Source organism: Mytilus californianus, unplaced genomic scaffold (genome assembly GCF_021869535.1).
Source record: "Mytilus californianus isolate M0D057914Y unplaced genomic scaffold, xbMytCali1.0.p SCAF_5, whole genome shotgun sequence".
NCBI classification, from domain to species: domain Eukaryota; kingdom Metazoa; phylum Mollusca; class Bivalvia; order Mytilida; family Mytilidae; genus Mytilus; species Mytilus californianus.
In genome coordinates, this window is record NW_026262701.1 from 53,834,620 (window position 1) to 53,854,272 (window position 19,653).

Genomic DNA, 19,653 nt, shown 5'->3' on the forward strand with positions numbered 1-19,653 from the left:
GATGTTAAGTTCATGTTAATAATAACAGACAAGAAAAACCCAAATGAATAAGTGGGTATTTGTTGTTATTTTTTACGTTATTTATAATATTTATTTCCGCAATTAATCATATATAGAAATTAAACTCAATAGGATTTATGTCAAAAACACAAGGAAACTAGAAAAACGCTGAGATTACGAAAGGTGAATCTTATGAAAATTCACTAAGAAATGCTGCAATTTAACCCTTTTATGACTTCTCAAAATATTTTTGTTGTGATCACCTATACTGCAATGTAAAGGAACGATACTTTTGTATAACTGATTATGAACGGAAAATTGTTCACAAAGTTTTTTGTAATGGTTGAATTGTTTCGCATTTTGTCATTGTCTTATAACTTACTTTACGGTACGGTACGGGTTTTGCATATTGTTGAATACCGTACGATGGCCTGTTATTGTTTAAATCCACGACGTTATTTTATTATAATCCTTAAATCTTGTGTTATCACGCACACAAATAAACTGCCTCATTATTATGGAAAATTTCACTCATTTGCACAAGCGCTTGGTCTTCTAAGCAGCTGAACATTTTTCAAGAAACAAGTCTCATTAAGTGTTAGTGTGTGTGTTTGCGTTTGTGTGTTTTGTTTTTACAAACTTACAAAGTTGATAGTTGGGTTAAGTTTCCTAGAGCATGTTCCTCAATTAGACTAATGTTGTTTCCACTTAAATCTCTGGAACAAATATGTTTATATATTTAGTTTTTTTTAAATGTTTTCATAAATTGGCTTATCAAAGACAGTTTTCAAGAGTAGAAGAAAAATATCGGACGTTATATTTGATAACAATGACATCACATCTTGTGTGGAAGGTCAAGCCGGTCGATTGACATTTGTTATCAGGTCAATGATTGGAAAGCACTTTCTTTAAAGAATTATTTATACTCCATATACAGGTGCTGATGGAATGTTGCTTTATAGATTTGGAAACTTCACAATTGGACATCATAATCATGTTCAATTAATTTAGATGTTTGTCAAAATATGAGGCAATTTCAATTGTATGTAATGTATTATTCATTTCAAATTCGATGGTAAATATACGGTCACCATAGTCAACAAACTTTGAATTATTAAGTGAGATATCCTCATCTGAATAGCGGAACGTGTAGTAAACGGATAGTACAAGCTTTCTTTTCCTTATTTCTGAGAAACTCATATTTTAAGTCTTCCTCATAGGAGTACAGTAAAAGTCGTTAGGAAAAGGAGCACACTTACTGTCATATATGAATACCTATTGTCTGATAAAAAAATAATTTTCTTACGCAACAAATAATCTAAAGGCTATAAAAAGCCTGTGTCGCTCACCTGCATCTTCAACTTTAGCCACTTTTCAGTAAAAATTATCATTAAATGGGAACAATTCTAGCATTGTCTAGAGTTAACTGACAGTTTCAGTCATGTTGACATATTTGTATATCTTATCCTGCTGACAAAATAGACAACAAATGCAAAAAAATGTAAAAAAAAAGATCATTAAAGCTAAAGGGCAATAACTCCGATGACGAGTCTTATTTGTAGATCTTGTCATTCCGATCATGTGTGCTATTTAAAGTTTCTATCTATCTATTACAATTCAAGATATTAGACAAAAACGCAAACATTTGGTGAACATCATTTTGCTTAGTGATTTCGGAGGAGAAGATTTTTGTAAAAGTTAACGACTACGACGGACGACGACGGATGACAGACGCTAAATGATGAGAAAAACTGGCGTGGCCTTTCGACCAAGTGAGCTAAAAAAAAAACATCTTGATGACTTCAGTTACAGAAAAGTTTCATTTTATCTTTTCCAAAGACAATATATTTGTACTTATATACTTTGACCACTCCTTTTAAAGTTTGACTTATTCTATAAATATGTGTTTAGATGTAGAACGAGGAATACCTGTGTAAAGGGTCCGATGTTTTATATTATTGCCAGAGGAAAGGGACTTATATTGTATTTACATTTAACAGATCATTTAGTTTAGTTAATTATCAACATATGATTCACACCGCCCATAACGTAGATATTTTAAAAGTGACTACGAAGCCCGGTTTAGATTGATTATAGAATAGATGTCCATGATTTGGTCCTTGATACTTTTTTAGTTGTTGTCTCTAGTACAGTTACGAAGGATCCAGTTCTTCATCGTAGGATAAAATTCCAAAATAAAACATAGCAACATGCTTATTAAAAGGTGTTTCTTTGGTATGTGTAGTGCGAATTTATACCAGGTTCCATTGTGAAATGTGATATAAAAAAAACATAAGATATGTAGATTGGTGTTTTTTTTTTTAATTTGCAATGACAACAACTTTTATCGTTAAGAAAGGACAGGTATTTCGCAGGAATAACCAATATTTGAGGCTTTGAAAACAGATGTTCATAGACATATAAAGTTTTTTTCTAAAATCTAATTTGTATCAACGACCTCAGATACATTCGATAAGAGTATATACGTCTTCCTTTCCCAACTAGTAAATTGTCTGGCATAATGTTAGACTAATGCATTAGTATTAAAGTATGTTTTAATATAGGAGGTATGATAAGAGCCATTATTTTCCCCTTAATATTGTTAGATAAGTGAACTTGTTCAAGCCTTTCAAAATAGGATTAATTTTATTGATAATCAACAGGTTTATATAATTTTAAAACTTTTGAGTAGAAAGGTCAAGTGTGATGTCACTATGATGTCATAAACATGTCGAAATATACGTATTTGATCTAAAATGATCATCGGTTTGTGTTGAAATATATATGAGCAAGCGCTTAATACCAAACACATACTTCACGGCTAAGACTGAAGGTATGAATACGCTCTGGTTAACATTTCTCTCAGGGAAGTGTTGTTGACAAACTTTAGGTCACCTTTCATAACATGGTCAGTCACATTATATATAATAATAAGTTTAGAAAAAGTAAAGGTTGTTTAAACAGATTTTTATTCACTCTATTTCTCTTTCATTAGTACATTCTGAAAGTAAAATGCATTGATAATTTGGGGAAAAAATGCCAACGTTAATATAACAAGATGCGTACTCATTAGTAATATCAGTATAAACAACGAACGAAGAATCGGGTTGCTATTTTTTTTTTAATTGACTAAGCAAAACAGCATACCGGGAAAGTTTTACAAAAGATCCAGTTGCTTGTTAAGTATATTGGAATCAATATATAAGTTTTATTCATTAATAAGTCATCAGTATATTCACAATGTGCTGCGGTCATTGAAAAGTGAGATTCTGCAGTCGAGTCGACTGAAATTTGATAGCATTCAATGCAATATGCTGTATCCCATTGTCATGTATTGTCCACCCTCTCGAGCATGGACGCTCAAAAAAGATTCAGGTCGTTCAAATGTCATTCTAGATTTATTCAAATCATTATTCACACCTTGTTTTTATCAATGGAGGAACAAACAATTTTCAAATTTATGAATTATGATTCATGTGACGACAGTCATTTGGAGGAAAATTATTTAGGAACTTAATTGTGAAATAATCTTTATTTATTTACAGCGTATCAATCAAACTAATTCATCTCATCTGACGTGTTTCTTGTATTACGCTTGTATTCTGTGTATATAACATTACTTGCCAAAAAAATCACTGTATATTCGTTTATTTTTCCAGTTTTCTACATTTGCGATCATTAAAATGCCAATTGACGACGGCAACTCTTCAACTACAGTAATGTCATTCCTCAATTCTAATTCGATATTTATATAACAATTTTTTTCATTGGCTTATATTTCTACGGTTGACATGACTAAGGAGTGAGCCGCCAAATGATTGTTTGGATCAACATGTTCGCCAATGAAGTTTTAAAGTATCTTTAACTTTACCTTATGCTATATAGATGAAGTTCTCTCACTGGATAATTCAAAATTTGGTTACTATGTTGAACGCATCTATCCCATCGAACTGGAGATAAAGGATACAACAGATACAGTTAAGTCTGCCTCATATCTTGACTTACATCTAGAAATTTACAATGAGGGTCGGTTGAAAACAAAACTTTCTAACAAAAATGATGATTTCAGCTTCCGAATTGTGACCTTTCCATTTCTATGTAGCAACATTCCAGCAGCGCCTGCATACGGAGTATATATCTCCCAGGTGATACGATATTCCAGGGCTTGTATTTCCTATCATGATTCCCTTGATAAAGGGTTGCTGCTAATAAGGAAGCTATTTAACCAAGAGTTCCAAGTGTTGAAGTTGAAATCATCCCTTCGTAAATTTTACGGACGCCATCACGAGTTGGTTGACCGTTATGAAATATCCGTTTCACAGATGATAGCGTATATGTTCCTAATGTCGTAACTACAATCCCGTCCCCTTTTGACGAATGTGACTTACCATATTAGACTTATTACCGGGTTGGTACTAGCATGAGCAACACGACGGGTGTCACATGTGGAGCATGATCTGCTTACCCTACCGGAGCACCTGAGATCACCCCCAGTTTTTGGTGGGGTTCGTTCCGCTCAGTCTGTAGTTTTCTATGTTGTGTTTTGTGTACTATTGATTGTTTGTTTGTCTGTTTCATTTTAGCCATGGCATTGTCAGTTTATTTTCGACTTATGAGTTTGAATGTCCCTCTGGCATCTTTTGCCTCTCTTTTACTTGCGACGCGACGCGACGGATATTTGCAGCAATTAAATCCCAATTGACGACGGCAACTGTTCAACTACAGTTCTGTTATTCCGATACTAATGCATTACAAAAAGAGATAATACGGTAGAACTTGAAGACCGCAAAAATTCATGAATAATTTTAGCGCATACACGTCATACAAACGACAACTTTCAACTGAAGGTTATTACGTTACTTTTTCGATTTGATTTTGGATTACATCACATCAAAACGGCAGTTTTGGGGTAGGTTTTTCTTTATTTTGGATTACATTGTAGTAATCAAACATTTTTTTTTATCCAAACAATTCAATACGGCGGCTCACTCATTAGTTAAGACATGTCAACCGTGGATTAGATGGTAAATAATAGCCAATGAAAAAATTGTTATATAAAAATTGTATTGTAAATATACAGCATAATAACGCGATGTATTTGATAAAGAACAAATTGGTTTTATAATAAGCATTGGCTCATATCATGCATATCTGCTTGGTCCTCTATGTATGAAATAGCCATATACTATCAAATATGATGATCTTAATGATATCAATATTACATCGTAAGTTACCTAGTTGTACTTAAGTTTCCAAATTATATCAATCTGTTTATTTATCAATAAGATGTATATACTATTTAAAGGCATGAATAATTTTGCTATATTTTTCCATTTTAGGGGTAAAATACTGGCTCTATTCATACTCTTACTTAGTTCCTTTTGAGTAAATGTTTTCCCAGAAAATTATTGAGGATATTAAACAGATATGGTAAGAACATATGTTTTCGTACGTCATATGAATTCGTACCTTGCTTGCTTTTTCAATGAAAATTGTGACCTCTAAATGCGTTCTGAAAACGAAAACTGATAATACGAGGATATCTCCTTTAAGAGTTTGTGGCTAATAAATTACATTGCATCAGTGAAAACACAAAGACATGATGCCATATTGCATAGACCTTGTAACGTTTTGGAAATCTTCGACACTAGACCTGGGAATCAGCCACACATAAACTATTGACGTCATACAACAATCACTTTTCATTTGTGACGTCAAAATTCTACGGGAACCTTTGTGATGTCCGGTAAAGAGATAAGGGTTATTGAATTATGAACAGCATAAAACTTTACATCATTCCACTTCATCGAGAGGGATACGATATATATCCTCTGAAGATAATTTTGTGTTTTTTTAAATTTAAACGCGAAACTTTCAATATGTAAACACGCTTTATGTGAACTGCATAGGAATGTGTTGTTTTTATGTGGCTTCATCAAACATAATTGCCGTTTTCGTGACATCACAGTAGCACATCTAGAAAAAATAATTTAAAATTGTAATTTATACAAGTTATTACGTTACATTACGTTGCATATTCTGTTTTTGTACATCAACTGTTGCATTCGTCGTTGAAAAGTCTTCGAATTGATGCTTAACCACAAAACGAGTGCATATATTTCCTTTATCCTAGTGAACTTGATAGTAATTGTAATTCTGAAAGAGGAGGTTCTGCTTCATATCGTAATATTTTCCTCGACATTGCAGCAGATGGACGGCTTCAAACTAGAGTCATTGTCAAACGTGTTGAATGCAACTTTTCATTTGTCGACTTTCCATTTCGCAGGGGTATCATGTTCCATCGTATGGCATTTATATTTCTCATTTAATAGGTTACGCTCGTACATGTTCACACACTTCCAACTTCACTATTGTAACAGTTATTGTATCTTTACACGAAACTTGTACATTCTTTTCAACAAAGAAATGAGGAGGAAGGACAGCAATTAAGACTTCATAAGTTTTATGGTCACCATCCCGAATTAGTGGACCGATACGACGTGTCAGTTTTTTTGACTCACCAACGACATACTAGTATATATTTTTGTAGTTTTATATTTTTCGATACCAGTAAAACCGTCTAATGTATAATATTAATGTTACCGATTGTGTTTTATTCCCTGATATTTCGTCTGAGTGTAAATTCGCCGGACATGTGATGCATGCATTGCAAAGGACAAGGCTCCTAGTATCTTTCTTTTTGCAGTTCATGCGATCTCCTCAGGTTTTGTTGTTTATTCTGATATGTATGCTTCCAATTCATTTACAAGATTTGAACATGCATTGGTCAACTTCTGTTGCGTTTTTTTAGTATCGGATTATTTATTTTTCTTTGTTTACAAATTTTGGAATCTGTTACATAGGTTATCGTGAATATAAGTAACTTACAGATAATAAAGTGATGGAAGATTAACAAATGTGTACTCTACGATTGATGTAAGCTCATTGTTGTGTAGGTACCTAGTAAACAAACAAAAAAATATTTTGTTAGTTTAAATGTATCAGGATTGTTGTTGAACAGTTAGAATAATGATTTGAATTGAATAATTCATTTTTTTTACTTTCAGAGAGGTGTTAACAGAAAATCGATGAAACATGACATGGGCATACAGCTACATACCAAATTCAAGACAACTTTAACATGCACTGTATAAAGTTTACAATGATTTGCCGTTTTAGTAAGATTTCTTTGCGCGTTACAGTCTGTACATGTGATACTGATCTCCCAAAACCATGTTTTTCAACGAACAGATATAGGCTTAGTGACGTTAGCGGACACTTCAGCTTAAACGTTTGTTTTTGACTGTTCGTTTACATGTCACCCCTTGTAATGTGTTAACTACCTCGCTGTGCCTTTGCTATGAATAACAGCAATATAAGTGCGTTCTCATTACTGATGAGCAATTTTCAAATGTCCATTAAAAACTTAGATGACTTTTGTTTTCCAATCTAACCTTAGAGGGTCAAATCAATCAACGAAATCGGTCTTCGTCGTTCAGCCTTCCTTCTTCTGCCTTCCCTAGTTTCACATTTTCATCTGATTTTCGTTTAAATATCTATGCATATTCAGCACGTGCACAACCCATTTCCAAAAATGATTTAATCAAACATCATGTGAATACGATCCGAATGAGGTTGAATTATTGACTGATAAACAAATAATACATAAGCGATGTTTTTCCGATTATGATGACAAAATTAAACAAAGCCGACTGCTAATAGCAGAATAGTGTAACAATATTTTTGAACGAAGTAAAATCATATTTTGTTGGGTTTTTTTTAATCGTATGTAATGCCCGTTTGATATAGTCTAAGATATGGGTAATTTCATCGAGACGAACATCAAATGTATACTTGGTGTATATGCGTTTGACAAGTAAAATTGAGTGTTATCTATACCATATTCTGTGTAATAATTTCGAAATATTATCTCAAAATCCTAAGACCTCCCTTTTTCAATGATTTAACGAAGTGGTATGAAAGACCAAGAATATTATAACAAATGAATACAACCAGGTTATGATTACATACAAATAAAAATAAAGACGTGGCAAAACATAAGAAACGATAAAATGAAAAACAAGTCCACAAAACACTAGATGAAAACCTACAGCATCAACAACTTCACCAAAAGCGAATTCTACGAACAGGGTTAGCAGATAACAACATTACAATACGTTGAAAACCCTTTTTTGTTTAGCATTTTTTTGAATTTAAATATCTTCTACTAATTTTTATTTATCATTGCAAGAAGCTTCAGCTTTGATTAAGTAGCAATATATAAGATATACTTACAGGTATCGAAGGATTGATAGATTTATAAAAGCTAATTGTTTTATTGTAGATATTTCATTGTTGTAGAGATACGTTAAAAGACAAAATATTTTTGAAAGGCAACTGTCAGTCAAATAAGAAAAAGTTAGCATATTTAACAACTGTCATTTATACAGATATTGATGCAGTTTGTCAGCCTTATTTTTTTTTTGTCTTTTTTTTGAAACTAAAACAAATTGGACGGCCATACAGAACTAAAAAAAGAGAGAAAACAAAAGAGGAATGTCAAATGTCAACAATGTTATAAATCTTTATGAAATAAGTTTTTTCCTGTTTAACTTTTTTATGATACTGATCTTCACTGTTGAGCTGATATACACTTTATCGTTAATAAACTAGACGCCAATGTGTTGCTTTGAATCAATATAAAGAGTTCAATCAATATTATATGAAAACGGCGATGCCTCATGAAATTTTTTTCTAAATTCAGTGTTGAACAACTTGAACAAGCTGGCTTATTTCCAAGACTCATGCTACATTAAGTCTACGTTAATGGACGCCAAACTGGATTTTATCTTATGCATTATATATCCAAAGGAATCTAAATGATTATGTTACTTACAGTTCATACAAATTTGTTATGTTGATGAACGTATTACTCTCTATAGCCCGTATCTTGTTGTAATGAAGATATCTGGAATAAGTAAATATTTGCAATAGCAGTTATCGATTTTTAAACCTCAAAAATCGACAAAGAAGAAATCATAAAGGAGTAAAATCTGGGCAATCGACATAGTAAGCAAGCGTCTTCTGTAATGCACGCATCACCAGCTATGTGAATACAGATTTGTCAAAATGCTACATTCTGTAATATGACATAATCGGTAGAATTACAGATCTGACGACAATTCTACCAAGGACATAAAACTGAAAAGCCATGTTGTATCGGTCCAATTTGTGATGGTAACCGCTAACTTATGTAGTGTCGATTTCGGTCGTTTTTCCGACCGCCAATTATTTAACCGTAATAATATATAGCATAGGCAACATACTCAATACACTCAAGTTATTTAGTGCTAATGGATGAAACGTAGCAAGTTTTATCGTGTTAATAATTATGTCTGTCTCTTTTGACAATATGTTTATAGTCACCGAGTTGACTGTGAAAGGAAGTTTGTTTTGTTATCAATGCCTTTATAGATGGAAACAATAAATTATTGAAAGTGATCAAGAAAATGAGGGAACTTCAATTAGTTGAATATATGAAACTTTCAAAGATCTGTAAAGTAAACTGTTTGAATCAAGCATTACTATACGCACAAATTCATATAATTCTTAATGTTTTTTTTTTACTGTCGATTATTGTTTGAAAGATAAAGTCGCTAAAAGCTTTAAAGTAAAGGCTTAAGGTGTCTCTTGTAGATGGTTGTTTTAATAATGAACTGTGTATTCTTTTCTGTACTGAAATTTACCTATACGCAATTTATAAAAATAATAAATGAGAAAAAGAAGAAAAACATATTTTATAAATTTTTTTGGAAGGATGAGCACATAACGACGGAACGATAAATTAAAAACCTCTTTGTATAGCGTTATTCGAATTGAAAGTTTTTCTACCTTTTTTTCATCTTTCATTGCAAGAAGCTTCAGATTTAATTCAGTAGCAGTATTTATACAATATACGTACAGGTATCGAAGGCTTGGTAGATTCACAAAAGTCAACTCATTTATTGTAGATATTTCATTGTTTCGGAGATTCCTTAAAAGATAAATTAATCTTGAAAGGCGCCTTTCAGTCCGTTAAATTAAAGTAAGGATATTTGATAGCTGTCAAGTATAGCGACATTGATGCAATTTTTAAACTTCAGATTTTGTTCTTAAGAACTCAGCCTGTCTTATATATTTTGAATGAAAAAGCTATCGACGGCCTGGTTAAGGAACTACAAAAATAGAGAAAACGCAAGACGAATGACAAATGCGAATCATATCAGAAATTTTGATGAAGTAAGCTGTTTCCTGATTTAATATTTAATCATTTTTACCTTGGCAACAGTCTCATAATCATTTTCTTACTTCTTTTCAATACGATTTCATAGATAAGAATACATATTTTAAAATCATTTACATATAATCTGTATACGACTGTTTCTTTGAGGGTCAAATCAATCAACGAGATCGATCTTCTTCCTTCCGCCATCTTTCTTCTGCCTTCCCTAGTTTTACATTTTCATCTAATTTTCGTTTCAATATCTGTGCATGTTCAGCACATGCACAACGCATCTCCAACAGTAATTTAATCAAACGTCATATGAACACGATTTCGAATGCGGTGGAATTATTCACTGATAAGTAAATAATACATAAGCGACGTTTTTGCGATACTGATGACAAAATAAAACTAAGCTGGCTGCTAATAGCGGAATGCTGTTTCAATATATTTTTGGAAACAAAAATCATATTTTGTGGTTTGTTTTTGTCTAAATAGTACTTAATTCCTGTTTGATAAGTCAAAGATATGTTTAAATTCATCGACATGAACATCAAATGTATACTTGGTGTATACGCGTTTGACCAGGAAACAAATACATGTTAAACAACTAGGTTATTATTACTTTCCATTAAAAATATAGCCGTGGCAAAACATAAGAAACGATGAAATGACAAACAAGCCCACAAAACACTAAATGGAAAACTATATACACTTAGCAATAAGAACCTTACCAAAAGCGGCATCTCCGAAAGGGTGAGCAGATAACAACATTACAATACGTTGAAAACCTTTTTAGTCTAGCTTTAATCGAATTTAAAGATCTTCTACTAATTTGTATTAATCATTGCAAGAAGCTTAAGCTTTGATTAAGTAGCAATATATAAGATATACTTACAGGTATCGAAGTCTTGGTAGATTTATAAAAGCCATCTGTTTTATTGAAGATATTTCATTGTTGAGGATATACCTTAAAAGATAAAATATTCTTGAAAGGCACCTGTCTGTCAAATAAGATAAAGCTAGCATATTTAACAACTCTCACGTATACAGATATTGATGCAATTTGTCAGCCTTATCTTTTTTTTTAATTAAAAATCCATCGACGGCCATACAAAACTAACAAAAACAGGAAAAACAAAAGAGGAATGTGAAATGTCAATAATGTTATAAATGTTTTTGAATTATGCTCTTTCCTGATTTAACATTTAATGATATTGATCTTCACTGTTGAGCTGATATACACTCTATCGTTAATAAACTAGACACCAATGTGTTGCTTTGAATCGATTATGAAAACGGCGATGCCTCATAAATTTTTTTTTCTAAATTCAGCGTTGAACAACTTGAACAAGCTGACTTATTTCCAAGATTAATGCTACATTAAGTCTACGTTAATGGACGCCAAACTGGATTTTATCTTATGTATTTTATATCCAAAGAAATCGAAATGGCTACGTTACTTACAGCTCATACAAATTTGTCATGTTGACGAACGTATTACTCTCTATAGCTCGTATCTTGTTGTCATGAAGATATCTAGAATATGTAAATATTTGCAATAGCAGTTATCGATGTTTAAATCTCATAAATCGACCAAGATGAAATCTAAAAGCAGCAAAATTTGGTTCATCGACATAGTAAGCGTCTTCTGTAATGCACGCATCACCTGCTATGTTAATACAGATTTTGCCAAAATGCTACATTCTGTAATATGACATTAATCGGTAGAATTACACATCTGACGACTATTCTACAAAGGACTTAAAACTGCAAAACAATGTTGTATCGATCCAATTTGTGATGGTGACCATTTAGTGGTGACCACTTACTTATATAATGTCAATTTCGGTAATGTTTCCGACCGCCAATTATTTAAGCGTAATAATATTTAGCATATGCAACATACTCAATACACTCAATGTGTTTAGTGCTAATGGATGAAACGTAACAAGTTTTATCGTGTTAATAATTATGTCTGTCTTTTTTGACAATATGTATATGGTGACCGAGTTGACTGTGAAAGGAAGTTAGGAACCTTTTTTGTCTCTTATCTTGTTATAATTTTCACTCTATCTAGACATCAGTAAGATAAAACAGAGTCTGTAGCATTCTATAGATATGACTTATGAAATGTTGTGAATTTCAAGCAATTCGAACGACATCATTTCCGATATTGTGTTATAGTATTATATGAACTAGCATAATATTACCAATAAGTGTTTGAGCATGCATTTCGATCGATGATATTCTACATAACATGCAGAATTGTTACTTTCGTTTAATAGAAAACCTTCATGCAACATAATGTTTTTTAAGGCCTCCTTTCATATATTTTTCAAATGTAAATATAGTTTAAAACAGTACATTATAAAGGAACATAATTGTTATAAATGCCTTTATAAATGTAAACAATAAATTATTGAAAGTGATCAAGAAAATGAGGGATCTTCAATTAGATAAATAATGAATCTTTCAAAGATCTGTAAAGTTAACTTTTGAACCAATCATGACTATACGCAGGGATTCTTATAATTCTCGATTGATTTTAAAGTCTTCAAAGTGTCTCTTGTAGATGGTTGTTTTAAAAATGAACTGTGTATTCCTTTCTGTGCTGGAATTTACCTATACACAATTTATAAAAATATTAAATGAGAAAAAGAAGAAAAAAATATTCTATAAAGTTTTTGGAAGGGTGAGCACATAACGACAGAACGATAAATTTAAAACCTCTTTGTATAGCGTTATTCGAATTGAAAGTTTTTCTACCTTTTTTATCTATCATTGCAAGAAGCTTCAGATTTAATTCAGGAGCAGTATTTATACAATATACGTACAGGTATCGAAGGCTTGGTAGATTCACAAAAGCCAACTCATTTATTGTAGATATTTCATTGTTTTGGAGATTCCTTAAAAGATAAATCAATATTGAAAGGCGCCTGTTAGTCCGTTTAATAACTAGCTGTTAAGTATAACGACATTGATGTAATTTTTAAACTTCAGATTTTTTTCTTAAGAACTCAGCCTGTCTTCCATATTTTGGAAGAAAAAGATATCGACGGCCTGGTTAAGAAACTACAAAAATAGAGAAAACACAAGACGAATGACAAATGCGAAACATATCAGAAATTTTGATGAAGTAAGCTGTTTCCTGATTTAACATTTAATGATTTTTACCTGGACATTATAATTGCTTTACCCTTTATCGCTGATAAGCTTGACGATGATGTGTTGCTTTGAATCAACACGAGGGTTTATTCAATATCATATGAAAATACCGATGTCTTGTGAACATTTTTTTCTAAATTCACTATAGAATAACTAAAACAAATATAGACTTATTTTTCTAAAATCCATCTATCAGTTAGTCTTCGTTAATTGGACGCCAAACTGGGTTTCATCTAATGCATTTTATAACCAAAGGAATCGAAATTACTTCGTTGCTTACAGATAATACAAATTTGTCATGTTGACGAAAGTATTACTCTCTATAGACTGTATCTTGTTGTTATGGAAATATCTAGAATATATATATAAATGCAATAGCAGTTATCGATGTTCAAATCTCATGAATCGAATGAAAAGAAATCCAAAATTAGCAAAAGCCGCTATGTGAATACACATTCAGTCAAAATGTTGCTCTCTGGATTATGACACGATAGATAGAATTTCAAATCTGACGACTATTCTGATATTTAAGGGCATAAAAATGCGAAAATATATTGTTCATGTGTTAAGACAACGTTCGGTACAATTCATAATGGTGACCAACAAGTGGTAACGGCTGACTTATGTAGTGTCATTTTCAGTTCGACTACCAATTATTCAACCGTAATAATATAGCATAGCCAATATACATTCAATTTGTCAAGTGTCAATTGACGAACATAACAAGTTTTATCGTGTTAATAGGGATGTGTGTTTCGTTTGAAAATTAGTGTAAGATTACTAAATGACAAAGTTGACTGTGGAAGAATGTTTGAAGAGTCTCATTTTGTTATAATTTTTACTCTATCTAGCCATCGGTAAGATTAAACAGACTCTGTTATATTATATAGATATAAACTATGAAATATTGTAATGTTTAGCAATATGAACGATAACGTTTCTAATATTGTGTTATTGTGTTATAATTTAATGTTGGATACAACGCGTCTTCTGATTGGCTGAAAGTGTTTTGTCTATCAACTCATAGACATAATTTTGTGATGTGGACGTGACGTCACCAAAGTTGTTTTCAAAATTTACTCCTTTAAAATGGAATTAAGAATTAAATTATAAGGAATGACTGTAAATTATAAGAAATGACTGTAAATTATAAGGAATGACTTTTGAATAACCCGCTACGCGGATTATTCAGTGTGAAACATATTTTTGATGTTTTTTCTTCATAGACAGAAAAAAATATTACAGTCATTCCTTAAATGTGAACAAAAATAATATTACCAATGCGTGTTTGAACATATGTATTACGATCGAGGATATTCTACATAACACACAAGAGTGTTACTCTTCGACTTGATTAATAAAAAACCTTAATACAACATAATGTTTTGAACTTCAGGCCTCCTTTTCTCCTTTTTTCAAATGTAAATATAATCTAAAACAGTACATAATAAGGAAATATCGTTGATTGTTATCAATGTCTTTATAAATGTATTTGAAAGAATAAATTAATGATCAAGAAAAGGAGTGATTTTCAATTTGTTGAATTTGTGAAGTTTTTAAAGATCTGTAAAGTAAACATTTTGAAACAAACATTACTATACGCACGTATGCATATAATCCTTAGTATTTTGTTTACTTTTTAATTGTTTGAAATATACAGTCGCTAGAGGTTGTAAGGTGTAGCATGTATGTGATTGGTTCACTAAAAAATTAGCTGTGTATTAATTTCTGTGCTACAATTTTACAATATTTGCAATTTATAAAAACATAAACGAGAGAAAGAAGACAAACATATTCTGTAAAGTTCTCTGGAAGGGTGAGCAGATAACGACATAACGATACGTTTAAAACCTTTTTTGTATAGTGTTATTCGAATTCAAAGTATTTCTTCCTTTTTTTATCTATCGTTGCATAAGCTTCAGATTCAGTAGCATTATTTATACAATATACGTACAGGTATTGAAGGTTTTGTAGATTCATAAAAGCCAACTGTTTTATTGTAGGTATTTCATTGTTGTGGAGATTCCTTAAAAGATAAATTAATCTTGAAATGAGCTTGACAGTCCTTTAAATTAAGTAAGCATACTTAATAGCTGTCAAGTATTCAAACAGTGATGCAATGTTTAAACTTCCGCTTCTTTCTTAAGAACTCAGCCAGTCTCCAAGCTTTTGTAAATAAGTAAAATAACAAAAATTCCGAACTCAAAGGGAAATTCAAAACGGAAAGTCCTTTATAAAATGACAAAATCAAAAGCTCACACACTTCTAACGAATGGAAAACAACTGTCATATTCCTGACTTTGTACAGGCATTTCCTTATGTTGTTATGTGGATTAAACCTGGTTTTATAGCTAACTTAAACTTTCACTTGTATGACAGTCGCATAAAATTTCATTATATTGACAACAATGTGTGAGCAAAACAAACAGACATAATAGGTAAAAAAAACCAAAAAAAAACAACAGATGTAAACGTTGTAACATAATCTTAATCACTATAAAACAAATAATTGTTTCACCAAAGAGACACAAAATGGCATATAGCCAAAGTACATCAGCAAATATGAAAGACAAGAACTCAAAATTGACCATAGCACAATAACACAATGGCAGGATGAATAAGTGGAAGAAAACGCTATCGACGGGCAGGTTACAGAACTACTAAAAAAGAGAAAATACAAGACGAATGACAAATACAGTCCTTGGATGGTGTAAACTTCCCACTAACACCATACACCATTACACCATTCACCATACACCATTACACCATACACCCTGTGCCATTACACCATACACGTTACACCTTTGCACCATACACCTTACACATTACACCATAATGCAATTTAATTTCAAAGAAAGCGTGCGAATACATAATTATTTATTTATTTTAAGAAAACGAATTTTGATCACAATATTGTAAATTAATGTATAAAATTAGAAATTAGTTCTTATCAATATTTTGCATAGTTTTAAATGTCGTACACTATTCATTCACACCATTCACTATCGCATGTTACACCATTACACCATTCCCCTTACACCATACACCATAGCACCCTACACTTTCTATCATTGCACCATTCACCATTACACCATACATGTTTTTTTGGGAAGTTTACACCATCCAAGGGCTGTATCAAAAATTTTGACGAAGTAAGGTCTTTCCTGATTTAACATCTAATGATTTTTTACTTTGACATTTGAATTTCTTTACACTTTATCGCTGATAAACTAGACGATGATGTGTTGCTATGAATCAATACGAGCGTTTAATCAATATTATATGAAAATGGCGATGCCTCATGAACTGTTTTTCTAAATTCAGTGTTGAATAACTTTAACAAGTGGACTTTTTTCAAAGTTTCATCTTCCATTTAGTCTTCATTTATTGGACGCAAACTGGGTTTCATGTAATGCATTTTATATCCAAAGAAATCGACTTGACTTACAGCTCATACAAATTTGTCATATTGACGAACGTATTACTCTCTATAGACCGAATCTTGTTGTTATAGAGATATCTGGAATATAAAAATATATGCAATAGCAGTTATCAATGTTCAAATATAATGAATCAACCGGGAAGATATCCAAATGAGCAAAAGCTGGTATATCTACAGTGTAAGCGTCTCCTACAATGCATGCATCACCCGCTTTGTGAATTCACATTTAGTCAACATATTGCTCTCTGGAATATGACACGATAGGTAGACGTTCAGACCTGACGACTATTCTGATATCTAAGGGCATAAAAATGCGAAAATATATCGTTAATGTGTTGAGTAAAAGACTTATCGTATTGGTCCAATTCTTGGTTGTGAACATCAAGTGGTGACCGCGGTCTTATATAGTGTCATTTTCAGTTCGACCACTAATTATTCAACCGTAATAATATATACAATAAGGCAATATACATAATACATTTTATTTGTCGAGTGCCAATTGACGAAACTGTTTTATTATCGTGTTTTATCGTGATAATAGGGATGTGTTTCGTTTGAAAATTGGTGCATGGTCACTTTGCTATAATTTTTACTTTACCTAGACATCAGTAAGATTAAACAGGCACTGTATTATTCTATCGATATAATCTATGAAATATTGTAAATTTAAAGCAAGATGAACGATAACGTTTCCGATATATTGTGTTATTGTGTTATGTGAACAAACATAATATTATCAATGCATGTTTGAACATATGAATTACGATCGAGTGTTTCTACATAACACACAAGAGTGTTACTCTTCGACTTGATTAAAAAAAAACCTTAATAAAACATAATGTTTTGTAATTAAGGCCTCCTTTCTCCTTTTTTTTAATGTACATATAATTTAAAACATTAATAAGGAAATATCATCGATTGTTATCAATGCTTTTATTAATGTAAACAATAAGTTATTGAAAATTATCAAGAAAAGGAGTGATTTTCAATAAGTTGCATGTGTGAAGTTTTCAAAGATCTGTAAAGTAAACAGTTTGAAACAAGCATTACTCTATGCATGGATTCATTTAATTCTTAGTTTTTTTGTATACTATGAAATATATGCTTGAAAGATAATGTCGCTAAAGGTTTAAGGTGTCGCGTATATGTGATTGTTTCAGTAAAAATGAACTGCGTATCAATTTATGTGCTAAAATTTTACAATATATGCAATTTATAAAAACAAAAACGAGAGAAAGAAATTAAATATATTCTGTAAAGTTCTCTGACTGGAAGGGTGGGCTGCCAGATAACAACATAACGATACGTTTAAAACGTTTTTTTATTGTGTTATTCGAACTAAGGTTTTTCTACAATTTTTTATTTGTCATTGCATAGCAAAAATATACGTACAAATATTGAAGGCTTGGTAGATTCATAAAAGCTGATTGTTTTATTGTAGATATTTCATTGCTGTAGAGAGACCTTAAAAGATAAATATTATTCTTGAAAGGCGCTTGTTAGACCAATTAATTAAAGTAAGTATATATAACAGCTGACAAATAAATAGACACTGATGCAATTTATTAGCCTCATCATGTTTCATAAGAACGCAACTATTCTTCGGGTTTTTTTTAAAAGAAAATTCTAAAGACAGCCTTTTTACAGAACTACAAAAAATAGAGACAATACACGAAGAATGTCAAATCCCAAAACATCATACATTTTGAGGAAGTAAGCCTTTTCCTGATTTAACATTTATTTAATATGACCTTAACTGTTGAACTGCTTTTCATTTTATTACTGATAAACTATGCACTGATCTGTTGCTTTGAATCAATATTAGAGTTCAATCAATATCATATGATAGTGCCTCATGAACTTTTTATCTAAATTCGCTGTTAAACAACTTGAACAATTTGACTTATTTTTAATATTTAGTCTGCGTTAATTGGACTCTCCACTAGGTTTCATCGATTGCATTTTATATCCAAAAATATCGAAAGGACTTCGATACTCACAGACGATTCAAATTTGTCATGTTGACGAACGTATAACTCTCTATAGACTGTATCTTGTTGTTATAAAGATATCTGGAATATATAGATATATGCAATGTTTGTCTTTCTGATATTGTTTTACATCTAACCCCCTTGTTTTATTTATTTTGTTTTTACATTGTGTCATAGATCAAATTTATTCGTTCAGTGTATGTTCACTTGTTTTTGTTAATATGTCTTTTGATTGAGTTAAGCAATTGATATTTTACAATGTGTCTTTCTATGTTGTGATGTTACACAATTGTTTCAGGGCAGAGTGAAGGTTGGCGCCTATTAAAACGTTTAAACCTGCTACATTTGTAGGTTTCACAGAATGCATTTTATATAAAAAAAAATCGAAAATGACCTCGTTAATTACAGATTATACAAATTTGTCATGTTGACGAACGTATTACTCTCTATAGACTGTTTCTTGTTGTTATAAAAATATCTAGAATATATGAATACATGTATATGCAAAAAGTAAAATAACAAAAATACCGAACTCTGAGGAAATAGCAGTTATCGATGTAATCGATGTTCAAATCCCATAAATTGACCAAGACGAAATCTAAAAGGAGACAAATCTGGTGCATCGACAGAGTAAGTGCCCCTTTAATACCCTAATCACCCGCTATAAAAACCCACAGTCGGTCAACGTGTCGATTATGACACAATAGGTAGAAATACCGATCTGACGCCAATCTGCCTCCGACATAAAATTGTGAAACACATTTCGTATCGGTCCAATTAGGGATTGTGAC

At 31.6% G+C, this 19,653-nt stretch overlaps 1 protein-coding gene across 4 annotated transcripts in view; it reads right to left on the bottom strand.

Annotated features, from left to right (window-relative positions):
* Positions 1 to 19,653, bottom strand: part of LOC127702630 (slit homolog 1 protein-like) — a 42,151-nt gene that overhangs the window by 9,442 nt on the left and 13,056 nt on the right. For all 4 annotated transcript variants that reach the window (XM_052206910.1, XM_052206908.1, XM_052206906.1 and 1 more), the window contains exons 6-10: positions 18,872 to 18,943; positions 18,264 to 18,335; positions 16,878 to 16,949; positions 6,889 to 6,960; positions 645 to 716 (exon numbers count right to left, since the gene is read on the bottom strand). In XM_052206910.1, the coding sequence (XP_052062870.1) occupies positions 645 to 716; positions 6,889 to 6,960; positions 16,878 to 16,949; positions 18,264 to 18,335; positions 18,872 to 18,943 (360 nt within the window). The remainder of the gene's footprint in view (positions 1 to 644; positions 717 to 6,888; positions 6,961 to 16,877; positions 16,950 to 18,263; positions 18,336 to 18,871; positions 18,944 to 19,653) is intronic.